The sequence below is a fragment of the Xenopus tropicalis genome, chromosome 1 (genome assembly GCF_000004195.4).
Source record: "Xenopus tropicalis strain Nigerian chromosome 1, UCB_Xtro_10.0, whole genome shotgun sequence".
NCBI classification, from domain to species: domain Eukaryota; kingdom Metazoa; phylum Chordata; class Amphibia; order Anura; family Pipidae; genus Xenopus; species Xenopus tropicalis.
This window is the reverse complement of record NC_030677.2, coordinates 50,055,896-50,072,991: the sequence shown is the minus strand read 5'-3', so window position 1 is coordinate 50,072,991 and position 17,096 is coordinate 50,055,896. Positions and strand designations below refer to the sequence as shown.

Genomic DNA, 17,096 nt, shown 5'->3' with positions numbered 1-17,096 from the left:
TTGGTAATTTCTGCACTAATTATAGTCACTTACAGAAGCTACACTGCGTGGATCCATTGATCCTTACTGAAGTTGGCTGTGACCTTCCTGTATGTGATTCAAGCAAATGTATACCTAAACTCCCTACTACTCAGGACAAATATTTACAGACTTTAATCCTTACATTCCTTTTAAATGTACAGTGGAGACTCCATGCTTCTGTCTGCTCATTTCATTTAAGTCCCATGCCTCATGAGACCAGAAAAGGATGGGAAAAGACTATTACATGTAATGCATTTTTAATAGGATGAGATAAATGTAGCATTAGCAATGACGGTCCCAGGAGGCCAGCAATAATGTCTATGTAAAAATCTGCTGAGTGCTATCACATGCGAGCAGTTTAGCTGGGCAGTTTGGGAGCTCACTATCAGCTCAGCCCCAGCCTTGTGTACGCTGTATAATGCGCCATAGCCAGGTAATTAGTTCATAACTGAAGGCTTATATCATATCAATTTCCTTCTCAACTACAACATCAGCGCAGGGCCTTGACAAAGCAGAGCCACTTGCTATCAAATATTCATTCTGTTTGAGATGACAGATCTTTCATTTATGGCAGTGGGATCAGAGGAGGCAAAGAGGAATCTGCACCTCCTGCCTGGGAAAGGTACCAAAGCCCAGGAAAAATAAAAAATGGATGGTATGGAGAAAAGGCGCTCCAAAAGGATTATATTCACCCTCACTGCTTGTCTATGCACCAAACCGTTTATGTTAGCGGTGTTAAATATTATTTGGGGTATTAGCAACATTGTATTAACTCACATCTACATTTATTGATCTCATGGTTATTCACACATAACTATGAGGCAGAATGAATGTTATATCACAACAGTATATTAGGCTGTACCTTCTTTGGTGCGGGTTCCCACAGCAGATCAGGCAAATAAACACACCGGGGTCATTTATAAAATTCACGCAGCGCAGAATTTTTCGCACAGTGTACATATTTGCCCAGCCCATGTTTATATTTATAAAGCTGGATAAGACTAGTGCAAGATATCCTTAACCCTTTAAGTTCCACAGAACGTAAAATCTACGTTCTGTGGATAAAAGTGCCCAAGTGCCACAGAATGTAGATTCCAGGTTTGGGAGCGGAGGAGCGGCTTTTAGAGCCGCTCCTTCGCTCCCCAGCCCCTAGGCAATGAGCAGGGGTGGGGAACGAGTGGCCCCTGGGGCACGATCGCCCAGAGGCCCCATAGGAAATGACAGGTTTTATGAATTTTGGTTTTAGTGCTAAAAATCGTGGATTTTACCAAGTACACGAAAATTAGAAAAATTCAGGATTTATAAAGTGAAAAAAACAAGGAAGCGGTCATGTAGGCATCAAGGGGAGTTGTCTTAGGCAAAACAATTGTTAGAGGTTTTTATTTTTGTTTGTAAGCGAGAAAAAATTCTTATGAAAACAAAAAATGTGAGGTTTTCGTGTTCTTTTCGCTCTCACTGCATTTTAATTTGTTTGTACTTTTTACATTCAGATCTATCAATAAATGACTATGCATTCTTGGTTTTAGTGGAAATTAGTTTTTTTTTATGGTTTCAAAACCACTGAAATCAGAAAGTCGATAAATAGGCCTCCCATGTTCTACAATAAAGAATCATTTTGTACAAAAACACTTCAAGCCTTGGATACATAACAAAATGTTGTCTTTATTAGTGTTAGAAATAATTTCTTCAACTTGTGTTACAAGATTCTTAAATAATTAAACCCTTTGTTTCAGCTTTGTAGTCTATATATCCCTTTCTGCAAAAGTCAAATGTTCATTTCCAAGACCTCTACTTAAACAGAATTTAAAGCTAATTGGGTATGGTGTTAGACCTGGTATAACACAAGGGCTCTAACATACACCTGGAATATTGAAGAGAGGCTGGGAATGAACACCATGTATGGAGGAATAGTGCAATTCAATGGCATCAGCTAAAGTGACGAGGATGAGGGTGGGGAGCTATTCTGAGGGAACAAAGCTGGCTGCATGCATGCTGTGCTGTTCTATAGAGATAATGGAATGTAAGAAGAATATTAAACTGGGAGAAATAAAAAAAAAAAAATAAAGTTGATAGGAAGAATACAAACAGGAATACAAATAAGGCAAGATCAGTTGCACAAACATGGAAACCAGTTTGGTTTAGAGAAAGCAGAGCCTCCCCCAGTGGAAGACAATCACTGCTCTTGACATTGGCGCATAAACATTAATGCAAAGTAAAGGCAAACATTACTCTATAGCAAATCATTTCTTTTCCTATTTCCCCCCTAGACAGTGATGCACACAGTCATATTTATTTTGTAATCAGAATGCTTCTTGTGTGTGTGATTTTTTATTTAGAACAGCCCCCCGTCCCTGGAATTACAACTGGAATATTTTATGCACACACATATATATATATATATATATATATATATATATATAGCAAAAAGTGTGCACTCTACTGCAATAAATAAGGTATGTAAATAAGGTATGTAATCTTATTTAATGCAGTAGAGTGCATTAGTACAGGAGTCTGGAAATTCACAGGTCTTTAGTGATAAGCAAAAGAATACATTTATTGAATAAATGTATTCTTTTGCCATCACCTGCAAAGAAATAGAAACAGTACTTTTAAATAGTATTTTGATTTTCTGCACAATAAATATAAACTTGCAACTTTAGAGTTCCATTATTAAACTAATTACATTTGAAAATAAATCTGTATCAGCATTATGTTGCCAATGCCATTTTATACCTCTTTTAAGCAGACAGCAGGAAATATTTATCAGAAGAGAGAAGAGCCAGTTCCCCAAGGAGTATTCCTGTATGATGGTTGGTTCTATTGGGGATTTTTAGCGCCAGGATGGGGTGCAGATTGGCAGCACTCGGGCCTGAGTGTAGTTAGTGCCATAGTACCAGCTCACACAGTACAGAGCAAAGCAGACACAAACATAGCACTGTAGCACTGGGGCTGATGCCATACTGAAAATATTCCTCACATGCACAAACCGATTGTCAGTGTATATGATCCAGTTCTACAGCCTGTATACTAGTGTTGGTGGAACCCAGGGGATCAGTTACGCACAATAAATAAAAACTAGCAGAAATGCAATTGTTGTGTAATGCCCCTTTCTATTGTTACAGCACGGCAGTCATCAGTATTCCCCTACAGATTATCATTACATACGGACACTGTTCTGCGGCTGCCTGTGCGGGAGATTTGCTGCCAGCAGCAGGTGAAAAGCAGTACTGCAAGTCACACTGATTGAGAGCCACAATCACATTAAACCTAAGCATCTCTGAGGCTGTAAAAGCTAATATATTTTAACCTGCTGGGCACATTCTGTAAACAGAGATTCATTCATAAGAATCATACTCCCCTTTAACTAAACAAGATATATATATGAGAGGGATGCTTGTAAGGCAGGCATGGGTAAGTATGGCCCTCCAATGTTGTAAGATTTAGGTATACAGGATGCCCAGCTCGTACCTCTCTAGCCCTTACCTGCTGGGTTATGACAGTTATGAAAGTTTAATAAAAACCTGAGGAATCTAGGTGGCACATCAAGTAATGGAAGCAGGAAAAATATGCACAAAGTTCAACATAAGCCCAATAAATAGGTATCGGAAATGTATTCTGCTTGTTATTTTAGCTTAAATAGTTATAGTTTTGGGATTTGTTATACTAAAATGTGTTGCTCTAGGAAGAAGATAGCCAGATTCTCTATTCTTGTTAACTCCATACTAATAAACTCCATTGTTTAACTATTTTGCCTGACACAGAATCGTTAGCAGTTGAATCCATGTCTAAAAATTGGCTGCTCACTGCCTTCACTTCTCATAAGCCACGCAGAGCTTAAAGAAACAGTAACACCAAAAAATGTTTTAAAGTAATTATAATGTAATGTATTTTCATTTTTTGCTGTTCCTGTTCCTTTAAAGGAATGCTCCATAGCATAGCTGGTCTAGAAGTTAGCAATTTCCCCCAAGTGGGATCCAGGTGCTCAGGCCCCAGACCTTCAGCAAGAGGTGATGAACTGGGAACATAAACATAGAGCAGGAACAGATGAAATCCCACGTAAACAGGCATTTCATGATTGCCTGCTCTACGTTTTTGTTCCTATGTAAAACCTATACCAGCTAATGAATTCCCCTGTAAAGGGTGTAGGGGCCCTTTAATGGCCCTTGCATGGTGGAAAACTTGTCAAGTTGTTATAAAAGGCTGGCTAACCACTAATTTTAGTCTCATGAAATAATCAGGCTGCAGAAAGTATTTGAATTAACCTATCTATAGCATAACGCAACCAAAATGAAGATAAATAACAGGATATTTAAAGGCTATTTCCCCTAGTCATGCAGATTGCAAACATAGATCAATCATCTTCTGACATATATAAAATCAGTAACTGCAGTGTCTCTGAAGGATCTGAATTCCTTTTCATTGAAAGCAGCATGTAGGGTATGTGAGGTTCCTGAGTTGGGTTTATTCGTCATTATCTATGGGAGAAAAAGAGGGAAAATATAATAAAATAGCTGTGCATCAAATTAACAAATGTCAGTGAATGTAAATTGCTCATTTTCTGGCCATCTGACAGGGGCCCAGTTCAATCATTATCACCACAGGCCTGGGTGCAAAAACTGACACCCCCCCCCCCCCTTCCCATGGGGAAACATGCTACGTGCCCACTCTCACCTTTATATTTTCTTGTAGTATGTGCAGCATCTCCAGCAAGCCCTACTGGGGGGGCCGGGCCTAGGTGCAGTCGAACCCACTGCCCCCTCCCCCCTGTAGTTACGCCACTGCATGTTTGACCTAAGCTGTTATACACTCAAGGATTCCTGCAACAGTGCAGCTGCTACACTACCAATTCCATTCTCTCTCTCTCTGCCTCCTGTACCAGTGGGGAGATTCTGGGGTCCCATGTGGCCTACCTCAGGGTCTGTCAGCTATTTCACTGCCATTTCCATCTAAATGTACCAAAGTATAAAACTGAATGATAATATGAATTCTTATGTATAATGGGGGAATGTTTCTATCTCATTATGTTTAGGATATTTGTACTGAAACAAGAACAGCAGCCATCACTGTGTTTATTGTTTTGTTTTGAAAGTAATCTCTGTCATGGCTTCATTACAGCACAGCTTTGTGGAACACATCAACAATTAACAAATCCACATTCATTTCAGTAATGACAAGCTATGGTGATGAGAAGATTTAGCCACAGGCACACACAGTAAGCACGTCCCATTTTAATTTAGAAGAATTCTCTTCACCAGCATTTAGAGATGAGGAGATAAGCCTTTCCTGCACTAGGGAATGGGTAATGGAATCAAGATATATCATTTATTAATACTATTATAGAAGGCCGGTTAATCACACAAGCAACTTGCTACATCATTTCACTGCTTAGATTACAGTACCCTACTGAGGATAAACAAGAGCATGAGGAGCTTGGGTGGAAAGTGGAACATTAATATATTATATTGCTGTAGCAGCTGAACCTTTATGCCCTGATCATATTTTATGTATAAAGAGCTCTTTAAGGAGATGGACACAAAGGAAACAGAGAACCCCCACAACCTATGGTTCCCACTAACTTTAAAGAGAATCGGGCAGAAGTGCAGGTATAGGCTCTTTTCTAATGCAGCAGTTAAGTAAAGAGAAAACAGTGTACAACAATCACTGAGCTAATGACATATGAAAAGCATCAGCAATAACCTAATGTGTGCATTACTGGGGGTATTATGTCTTATGACCTACTAACCAGCACTCTACCTACGCCCCACATTTCACTGCTAGTATTAACCAGTTGCCTTTCAAACAAGTCGCACTATACTCTGGTCACATTATTAGGATATTTGCATGAGCAACAAATCAGTGTATCTGGTCTTACTATTTTTGCCATAGCAACAGTTGTTTCTAAAAGCCCAGTAAGTTCTGAAACCCAAAACTATGAGACTAACCACATGTGGTCTGTAGCTAGTATAAACTATGCCCATTGTTAAAGAGAATTTACTTTTTTATGCTTAAAGGAATACTGTCATGGAAAAACATGTTTTTTTTTCTTCAAAACACATCAGTTAATAGAGCTTCTCCAGCAGAATCCTGCATTGAGATCGGTTTTTCAAAAACACAAACAGATTTTTTAATATTTAATTTTGAAATTTCCCATGAGGCTAGCCATATTCTTCATTTCCCAGGGTGCCACAGTAATGTGCTCTGATAAACTTCAGTTACGCTGCTAAGCTGAAATATGGAGTGATATCACCCCGCTCCCAGCAGCCGGTCGGCAGAACAATGGGATAGTACAGGGACAGTAGATATCAGAATAGCACTCAATAGTAAAAAATCCAAGTCCGGCTTGGGACTCCCCCAGTTACATGGGAGTAGGAGAAACAATAGGTTACCTGAAAGCAGTTCTAATGTGTAGCGCTGGCTCCTTTTGAAAGCTTAGACTCAGGCACAATGCACTGAGATGGCTGCCTTTACACCCCTTTATTACAAGTAAAAAAATATATATTTGTTGGTTTAAGAACAAAATTTTAAATGGAGTGATTTATTTGCTATGTAAACAGTGTAATTTAGAAATAAAAAGTACATCATAAAAATCATGACAGTATCCCTTTGGGGGAAACGTTTGGAGAAAACGTTGATAGAATAAATATTTACCTTCTTGATAAGCTCCATCTGCCATCACTAGGCGAAGGACTCTGGGATACAAATGCTGGTGCTCACAGCCTAGAATATTCTCCACGACTGTTGAACAACTATCAATATTTTCATCCTCATCTTCGTGTATAGCCTAAAGCCAAAATAACCAAGTGTTAATATATATATATTTATTTGAGAATGAGTGACTTTTGCAGTCATTTAGCAGAATGCCATACACTCCATACTGTCTAAGATCTAACCGTATGGCCTAAAAGTGTATTACTGCATTACTTCTTTGAGTAAATTGTTATCTTGCTTCCCTTCACAAGCGCTTCTTCTTCTGCCTAAAGGATGTGTCACTAAGCACAATTCCAAAGAAAAGAAACCCTCAGCTCAGCAGAGCTCTATGGAGAAAGTCCATTCAAACACTGTTCATTGCACTGCCATGAGAAAATAATGACTTATAGGTATGCCAAGCGCAGAGATGTACTGCATATAGAGATTGCAAAGAAGATCTCACCTTGATTTTATTGTAGACTTCTATGAATTTTTCAAAACCAATCTCTTGTTCCAGTTTAAACCTCATTTCTTCCAGATGGGCAAAAAGGCTATCACCATCATCACATTCACTGGCAAAGTCCTCACTGCTATCATCTTTAGAGAGGGAGACATCACGCAACTAATCAAACGAGCAGGCTCTTTGCACATAATTCCATATTGGGAACAAAAAGACTTACACCACATACAGAGTCAGCATTCGATAGACATATAATGTAGTGCAGATGATAAAACAAAGGAAACAGGTTTATTAGTAGGAGAGTTGAACAGAGAAAAAACACACTTCTGGTGCCAGGCCAGGGCAGGCACAAACCTAAAAATCCATGACTTCTAACTTCCAGAGCTGCTTGTTTGGGGGGTACATCCAGGGGGCACACAAGGAACACTAAACCTCTAGTCTGCTTCAGGGCCTCCTATCAGCAATATCATGGACAATTTCCATGTGGCAGATAGGCTGACTGGGAGTTAGAAATACCCACATGTGAAAGTTGGCAACAGGGTATCAGTTTGTTTGTGGCCCTTTCAAACAAGCAAAACAAGCCTAACTCTTTAAAGGGAACCTGTCACCAAGACATAAAAAGCTGTATAATAAAAGTCCTTTTCAAATTAAATGTGAATTCCTTTTTTTTTATGAACACCATTTTTTATTACTTATCTTTAATAGGCAATCTCCTATTCATATTCAAGTGTCTAATTCAAATCAATGCCTGGTTGCTAGGGCAATTTGGATCCTTGTAAACAGATCGCTTCTGAAATTCCAAACTAAAGAGTTGTTTAAAAAGCTTAAGAATTCAAAAACTACAAATAAAAATAAAACATTTGCAAACTTTCTCAGAATATCACTTTCTATATCATACTAAAAGTTAATGGTGAACAGCCCCTTTAAGGGTGTATGTAACCTTCCAAAATATCAAACCAAGTGCTTTGTAACTGCAGCTTTTACATTTATAGGAGGAATTGCTGAGAAAACCTGTATGGTTAAATACTGTCAAAACAATCCTTTATCCTTTTGTAGTTCATTTTTTGGGATTATATGGTGATATATGAATACATGTGGCTGAATAATAATACTGATGCAGCATGTAGGTTGGCCCCTTATTACATACATAATTACAGATGTAATGGTACAGCTCTGCAATTTATGTGCTTGTGAGCAGGATTTACCCGAATGCCATTCTTCATTAATGACACTTTCACCACTTGGCTGATTTCCATCTTCTTCTTCTTCATCTTCCTCCTCCTCCTCCTCTGCCCCATTAATAATGGCAGACTCAATATTTTCCTCTTTGATTCCTGCTGGTGGTTCTGAGTTTAAATGGGTTGCTTTCTCTGCGCAGTAATCTTCCGTAGGCTCCTCTCTCAATAGTTGTTCCATTGATGCCTGCATTTCCTGTAAATCTCGGTCTGTCTCCCCAAACATGCTTTAAACAAAAACAAATTCTGTTTTTAATGGAAGATATTATTTCTTCTAAGCCTTAACTGTAACAACGTGATTGGTGGCTTTTTCTGCTATGCATGTGTGTTACATAACAACCCATTTATGAGCAAATGTGCTAAAAACATGGCAATAAGGCTGAAAGTGCAATTGTTGTGCATGACATATTGCTGCCCCTAAATAATTCTAGTTGTCAATTACAGTTATATCTGGAAATATGGGGTTAAACAAACTTACACAGTGGTAGACTTCTGTTCCTTGTATACAGTTATCATGGCTAATGAATAGGAAATATGTTTTTTCAAGACAACATGCAAAAGTCTCTCAACAGAAAAGAAGCAGAAACTTTACCGACAACTCTTTTCCTCCTGGAGTTTAGTAGAAAAAATTACAATGACTAACACTGGCCTAAAGGTTGATTCCCTGTGTGCTTGTGACCCTGGACAAGTCATTTAATATGCTAGTGTCCCAGCATACTTAGTATGCCTGTCATGGCTGCCTTGCTTGCTGTAAAGCGCTTTGAGTCCCACAGAGAAAAAAGTTATATAAATTATCCCCCATCCCCTATGAATATGCCAGCATACATGTAACATAACTGCAGCTCTCTTACGTGTCCTCTGAATCAGAGTGATCCGCATCCTGAACAGGTTCATCCTCTATATCTTCTATTTCCAACTGCTCCTCCCCTTCTACATCAGCCACTGTGGGCTCATCCACAAAGGTCTTGAATAATTTGCTAAGGTCGGGCAACGAACATGTGCGCAGCATCTATATGCAAAGGGAAAAACATCACATTATAAGTATTATATATCTTTTCTTTTTAAGTACTAATATAAGCATAATGTGGTACAAATTACTGCCCATTATAGTTAATGGAAATGCTTAATATGCTGCCAGGAAATTATCACTTATCCACATTTATTATTGCACAAGAGTAGTGAAGCGTGTGACAGAATGCCCTGTGATACAGACAGGCAGAATCTTGTATGACTAAACTACTGCTTGGTGGAGTAAAGGAAGGAGACATTCAAAAGACTAATGGGCATATTCAGAATGGCCAACCTCCAAAGGGTTCCCCCAGTCTGAATTTATCACTCACATCACTTGTTGTATGACCAACTGAACAAGCTATTTGTATGGCTAGAAATGTTAGCCTATGCAACCACAAAGTGCCTTACTAAATTCTATCTGTTTTTAGCTTTCAGCTTTACCACACATTGTACATTGTGTTACATTTAACCACAAATACAAATTTAAAATATTTGTGCTATATCAGTAGTAATAACCACATTTCCATCAAAGCACTTACATGAAACTATTTAGTTGAGGGATTTTCCCATCAGAAAAGTTCAGAATGATAAATATGTGCAAGAGCATTGGTATAAATTGGTACAATATCAGTGCAGGGTTTGGTAACCTTCATCTGGAACTGTTTCACCTGTAAGTACCTTATAATCCTACAGAAGGGTTCTTTTATGAAAACACCAGATTTGATATTAACCATTGTCTACAAATAAGCCTTTATTAGTAGCTGTCATCCCAGAGCAATACTAAGGGGCTGATTTACTTACCCACGAACGGGTCGAATGGAGTCCGATTGCGTTTTTTTCGTAATGATCGGTATTTTGCGACTTTTTCGTATGTTTTGCGATTTTTTCGGATTCTTTACAAATTTTTCGTTACCAATACGATTTTTGCGTGAAAACGCGAGATTTCGTATCCAAGTTGCGCATTTTTCGTAGCGTTAAAACTTACGCGAAAAGTTGCGCATTTTTCGTAGCGTTAAGTTTTAACGCTACGAAAAATGCGCAACTTTTAGCGTAAGTTTTAACGCTACGAAAAATGCGCAACTTTTTACGCAACTTTCGTAATGGATACGAAAAACTCGCGTTTTTACGAAAAAATCGCAAAACATACGAAAAAGTCGCAAAATGTTCGTTTTCAAGTCGGAACTTTTCCAATTCGGGTCGGATTCGTGGGTTAGTAAATCAGCCCCTAAATATAATGTCTCTGGCCTAATCTCTTTACCTCTAAGACTGATGCCACACGGGTTTTCCACAGGCCGAGAATCAGCCCCACGTGGCATTAGCCTAAACCTACCTTATCGGTGCCCAAAAAGTACACTATGATTTAGCAATAGATTGTGAGCTAGGGACCATTAAATCATAGCAACTAGTCATGTGAGAGTTCTCTCGAAACCTGCGGGTTTACTCGTATGTCAGGCGGGTTTGGGTTGAAAAATGGTTTGACCATTGCGGGTTCAGGTTGGGTGTGGGTCAGACAAGGGAAGTACACTGCTCCTTTGCTCCCGAAGATTCCGTGTCTTGCCAGAGGCACACACAGAAAAAGTCTACAAAGCAGTAATAAGTTGGCACAGGTTGCTTGCAAGTCCCACAATATAGGTCTGTTCTGGTGTAATACAAACAACTTACTTGATACACTTGATAGTGTAACAGATGACAGACCCTGATGTAATTGCATCCCCAAAAGTAGATCCCACAATCTGAGAAACAGATATAAATATATCCTCTTGCTTATTACAAGCCCTGCATAACAGTGAGCCATAGAAATAACAAAACTATAAGTTAGTATTTCCCCATACGAAGCATATCATTCTGATACAAGAATTACAAAGCACAGCACAACCCCGGCACATATCTGACCTACCAAAAACAAACGACTCCCACTAATACTGACAGCCTGATCAAAGTTAAAAAAACAGCTGGACTTTAACACATGACAATTTGATTACAAAAGATCAGGCCTCCATGACTAGTTCTGGAATGTTCCCAAATCAAAACTACTCTCTATTACGGCAGCAGTTAAACAACTGTATCACTGAATTCTATTCACAATACAGATTTACAGCTGCCAATAAGTTGCATTATACCAACCTTTACAAAAATAAAGCAACCATTTATGACAGAAACATTCTGGCAGATAACATAACTGACGACAAAGAGGAAATCCTGACAGTCTCCTTAGATACTAGGCATGCTGAGATACTATGCTAATGGCACAATGGCGTGCTAAAGGGCAGTACAATTCCAATTCAAAAGAATGGAAAGCAGTTGTTTCTTGGGAATAATGTTTCGTTGAACCTCACATATGGTACCGGGCGCTCAAACCTCTACTCCATTGCAGCATAAATGGTCTGATTCCCAGTTCATCAACCATTGTACTGGCTCCAGTGAATGTTCTTTAAATAAGTAACACCTATGGAGGCATAAAGCACACCAAGTGTTACATGGACATTTATCTGGAAAAAAATCTACTTTCCTGCATCCGAGTTGTTGCTGCTGAACTAACCCTTTGAACTGCCAACTTATATAGGTGTTGCCCCCAATAGGGCAAATGCAACAAGCTGAGGTTAAAATATTGCAAAATCTCTTCCCAGGCAGTGATTTCACCTCAAATGTTATAAGCTGTTTTACAGTAACTATCCGACTTAAGGGGCTACAGGGCTGTTCATGTCACCCTTCAGGGGATTTCAGACCATTCTACCCCTAGGGCTTCATCTTCTTCAGCAAATAGCTCTGAGCAGTTATAAGACTAATGGACGTGAATGATTTCTGTAGTTTACTATCCCAGATCAAAACATAGTCTAGTTATCCCACTAAGCCCTTTAATCCAAAGGAACAGACAAAACTATAAGCTTTGATTAAAATCAGCTTGAAACGCTTGGGTTCCTTGCTTCTCCCAGTTTAGTGTCTCAGCTCAGTCCACTCCCATCAGCAATAAAGAATGATACTTTCTTATTAGAAACAAGTATCTACACAAGTCTCTCGCCCAATCAAATGAACACTAAAAAATAAAATCCCACTGATGTGGCCCAGAACGGTTATTTCAGCACCACTGAATTTATGAGCAACTGAGGCACTGAGATTATTACTTCTTATTTTGTGATTGTTGGTATATTCTTAAAGTAATACAGCACAATACCTTTCAAGTGACATATGCAGGCATTTAAAGAAATATGGAAGCAATTATGTCCGAGGTGACAGGTGACTGGGAAGATTTTCATCTCTGTATTGCAATGTTGGTATTTACAAAGCTGTGAAAGCTCACACTCACTTTCTCACACTTAATACATGGGTCGCTGTAAAACCACTTCCAGACTCACTGGTGTTCAGGCTTACACTTATTTTCCATCTCACTGGCAAAGTTAAACCAGAAGGAGAGATACAACACATTGTGCATAGTTGTATAGGTCTCCGGCAGTACAATAAACAATGGGTACAAGGTAGTAAAACATGGGGCATTTATAAACTGGCAAGTGGTTATGTCCCCAAAATCACACACAACATTGAGCAGCCAACAGTACATGACTGTAAATATATGTACCTTGCCTCTCCTGTGATATATACCGTATTTTTCGCCGTATAAGACGCACTTTTTCTTCCCCAAAACTGGGGGGGAAAAGTTGGTGCATCTTATACGACAAACTGCGTCTTCCTCTATGTGCCGCGGCTCTCTGCTACATCCTCGCTTTTATAAGGTTGCGCCCGTGCGTACTGACGTCACACGCACAGGGCGCAACCTTATAAAAGCACAGAAGCAGCTGGGAGCCGCGGCACAGAGAGGAAGACATCACGGGAGCCGGAGGCCGCTGGGGGGAGGTTAGGGGGGAAATGGAAGGTGCTTGGGGGCCCTAGAGGAAGCTGAAGAATGCTGGGGGTGCCGTGGGGGAGCTGGAGGATGCTTGGAGGCCCTGGGGGACGCTGAAGGATACTTGGGGGGGGGGGGGGCCCTGGGGGAAGCTGAAGGATACCTGGGGGGCCCTGGGGGAAGCTGAAGGATACTTGGGGGGGGGGCCCTGGGGGAAGCTGAAGGATACTTGGGGGGGGGGCCTGGGGGAAGCTGAAGGATACTTGGGGGGGCCCTGGGGGAAGCTGAAGGATGCTTGGGGGGGGGCCCTGGGGGAAGCCTCATTATGTGCAAGCCCAGAGACAATTAACCTTATACAGTTGATATAAAATATTTTACTACAGTATTTGGTTCAGAATCTTTTTTTTCTAGATTTTCCTCCTTTAAAATTGGGTGCGTCTTATATTCCGGAGCGTCTTATAGGGCGAAAAATACGGTAATTGGCAATGGTAAATTACACAGGGGTAATTTCTGAACTTGCCTACAGTGATATTCTGACATTGATTCAGGCTGTGACTTGTGTATTGTTGTATTACTGCAACTGTGGTTGTAGCCATAAATGAGCCCTAACAAATCATGCTCATCCCTGATTGTAGTGCTGGCACTATTCTGATGATTTCATGAAAGAGATGGAAAAATAACTGTTTTCCCAAAGACTCTCTAATGAAGTTTATTATGATATTGGTAATCAGGAATGGTAGCATCTGCTGAATGCACCTACTCGTCTATTACCAACATACCAATACATCTATTACCAAATTTAGGGTATTTAAAAGGACCCCAAGTAAAATGGACATTTTTTTCCCACCATTTGTTATTAACCAGGCTTCAAAACTGCAAAGAAGATTATTTTCAGTAACATTCTAACCAGTGCTTCTTATTCTTTAGAAAAGGACTCTCTTTCTTCTTCTAAATTGCACAGCAATTTTCTATCCCTAAGGGGTATATTTATCATGCTGTGTAATAAGTGGAGTGAAGCAATACCGGTGATGTTGCCCAGAGCAACCAATAGGCAATTAGATAAAAAATTTGTAAAAAAACTAATAAAATTAGTTAAAAAACTGATTGGCTGCTATGAGTTTTATTCCACTTTTTATACAGCATGATAAATATACCCCTAAGAGTCCTAATTATTTATTTTTTGTCTATATTGGCCTTTGCTGACACCACTGTTTTGTGTCAGTCTCATCCATTCTGTAAGTCTGTGTTCCTGGAATTGACTTGGATAGGCAATACTATTCTTTCATTGTTGACTACAGACTCATGCCTATTCCTGACTCTTATTGCTGCATGCCACTGTATCTGTCTAATGGCTAGCCAGCCCCAATCTGAGCTCTGTTTCATGCTTTCATGACTTCTGGTTCCCTGACTTTGGCCAGTTAAAGTACAATTAATATCCAGCGCTTATTCACAGCTTTAAAATGGCTATGAAGGATGAGGCATGAGATCCCTTATCAGAAAACCTATTATCCAGAAAGGTCTGAATTATGGGAAGGATATTTTTTCCTATTTTTTTTCCTTTTTTAAAGAAAACAGTCCTTTGCAAATTAAACATAAACCCTAAATTCTTTGATTCTTATTAAATCATTCATACTTGCAATAAATGTATTTTAAAATCTGATCTGTCAATCTCATGTTGCTTGCCCCACTTCTATGCCTGAGGCATAGAGGCACAGCAGGGAAATATGAATGAATAGATAAGATTCTTATTTCCAATTAATTAAACTTTCCATTCAGCACTTCCTAGATGTTGCCTAGATGGAGCATACAGAAGATTTTGGGGTTATACAAAACTTTCCTCAATAGCAATGTCCACAAAATGGCGCCTGCCTGCTGGCTGTAATTGTGAATTCCAAGATTGAAAGAAACAACATTTAAATAATTTGTAGTAAGTAAAGTTTATTTTTCTTGACTAACATTATAGAAAAGGATTTGGAATTATTTCATAGGGTGACAGGTCCCCTTTAATGTTTAAATGTATTTTAGTAGCCTTAAGATATGAACAACCAAAATGTCAGGTCCCAAGCAAATAAATGGATAACAAATCCCATACATGTAGAATGTATTTTACCTGTATTTTAAATCTATAACTCTGTGGTGTCATTTAAAACACAGCACAAGTACAAAGTGATGGTACGTGCATATGTACCCACTGTTATATAGCAGCCAAAGTACATAAAAAATATCAACAAAAGAGTAAGTTAAAAAAAAACAATATTTCATATTTAAATTATGGCATATACAGATCATGTACAACATAAACAAGGTTAGCCTTGAAAGCTATAAAAGCAACAATGCAGAAAGGTGTGGGAAGTAATTGTGACCAAGCAAAGTGTTATGAAGCATCTCGGAAACATAGAAGGCAGAGGTCAGATATCTGTAAGGCAAATGGCCTTATAAATAGCGTGAGGAATATGCTAAAGGGCAGGGAGCAGTTAAACATATGGGAAGTAAAACAGACTCCAATAAAGAGAAAGAGGTATGATAAGGTGTGAGAGATCATATGGTAAATTTCAGGAAAAAATGAGAAGCAGCTGAACAGGGGTTTTATACTTGTGTAGCAGAAAGGCATGCACCACTATGGGTGGAAGCATGTGTGGAAGACACACGCAAAACCGTACTATAGATAGGATTCATATAGCTGTGTATTTTCTCTGGCAAAATGTGAGCATAATGCAAAGCATAACACATCTCTTTAAGGGCAGCATTACCTTATAAAAGCAAAAGGCATGACAGAATGCACAACAAGAAACCTTGTACAGGTATGGGATCTCTTATCTGGAAACCTGTCTTAAAAGTTTCAAAAAACGTAGATTTAATTCCAAAGGCATCCTATTTAAAGCACAAGGAAAGCTTAAGTCACTTGAGGGGGGGGAGCAACATTTTTTAAGCACCCCCCTGTGAGGGTGTGCTCTAACATCTTACCGTGGCCAATGCTCTTCTTCTGTTAAAAAAATGCCAAGGGCAGGCACTATTTTCCTTACTTACCCAGGTAACCCCTGCCATATTTTAAAGTTGGATCATGTGCAGTTCCGAAAAATTTTGTACTGTGCATGGTGCCAAGCCTAAAAGTCTGATTTCAGTGCAGGGGACGCCTACGTAGGGGAAGATGGTGGTGGCCTGCTCTGCTGAAAACTACCCTGGGTCAAGTTTTTTTTTTTTTTTTTTATAACAGAATAGGAATTATATTATATTCAGAGGGCACTAAAAAGCTTTCAAAACATATGATAGAGAAATGGGTATAAAAATAAGGTTACAGTTCTAGAAACGCTTAACGTCAGTCAGTATTTCCCCACAGGCTGCAATCTGATACACATCAAGTAGATTTCTTTTCTCAAGAAGGATGGATTTATTCTGGGAAGTACATAAATCAAAGCTTCCTAAAAAAACATCAATTAGGATTATTATATACAGTATATATATATAAAAGGGAGTACTTTGGATGGGGATTTGATGTGATTGTTCAAAATGGAAAATTCAGTTGGCTGATGCCTCACCTCCATTCCCACACACAAAGGGACTTCTAGTAATTAATATTGCTGCAGTTTGTGGGTGTTATGATTGCACAGCCTAAGGGCCAAAGAATGATCATTACTGTGGTTCCTCCCATCCTCCCTTTTGCACAACGACTTGGGTAAATAAGGCACTGCTGACATGGCTCAAAACATTCCAAGGATAATGAAAGAATGCCCGATCCACTGAGAAGAGGATGAGGAGTCTCCCAACACTTTGATCACATCCGTATATTTGCTAATTTTATTTTTTTAAACAGCACGTGGGATGAGACATTCCTAACCATCACATC

General features: G+C 39.2%; 1 protein-coding gene across 4 annotated transcripts in view; it reads right to left on the bottom strand.

Annotated features, from left to right (window-relative positions):
- Nucleotides 1-1,663: 1,663 nt before the first annotated feature.
- Nucleotides 1,664-17,096, bottom strand: part of nek1 (NIMA-related kinase 1) — a 58,441-nt gene continuing 43,008 nt past the window's right edge. For all 4 annotated transcript variants that reach the window (NM_001097211.1, XM_012971595.3, XM_031890277.1 and 1 more), the window contains 5 exon segments: nucleotides 1,664-4,496; nucleotides 6,670-6,802; nucleotides 7,172-7,305; nucleotides 8,374-8,630; nucleotides 9,255-9,412. In NM_001097211.1, the coding sequence (NP_001090680.1) occupies nucleotides 4,483-4,496; nucleotides 6,670-6,802; nucleotides 7,172-7,305; nucleotides 8,374-8,630; nucleotides 9,255-9,412 (696 nt within the window). In that variant the 3' untranslated portion in view covers nucleotides 1,664-4,482.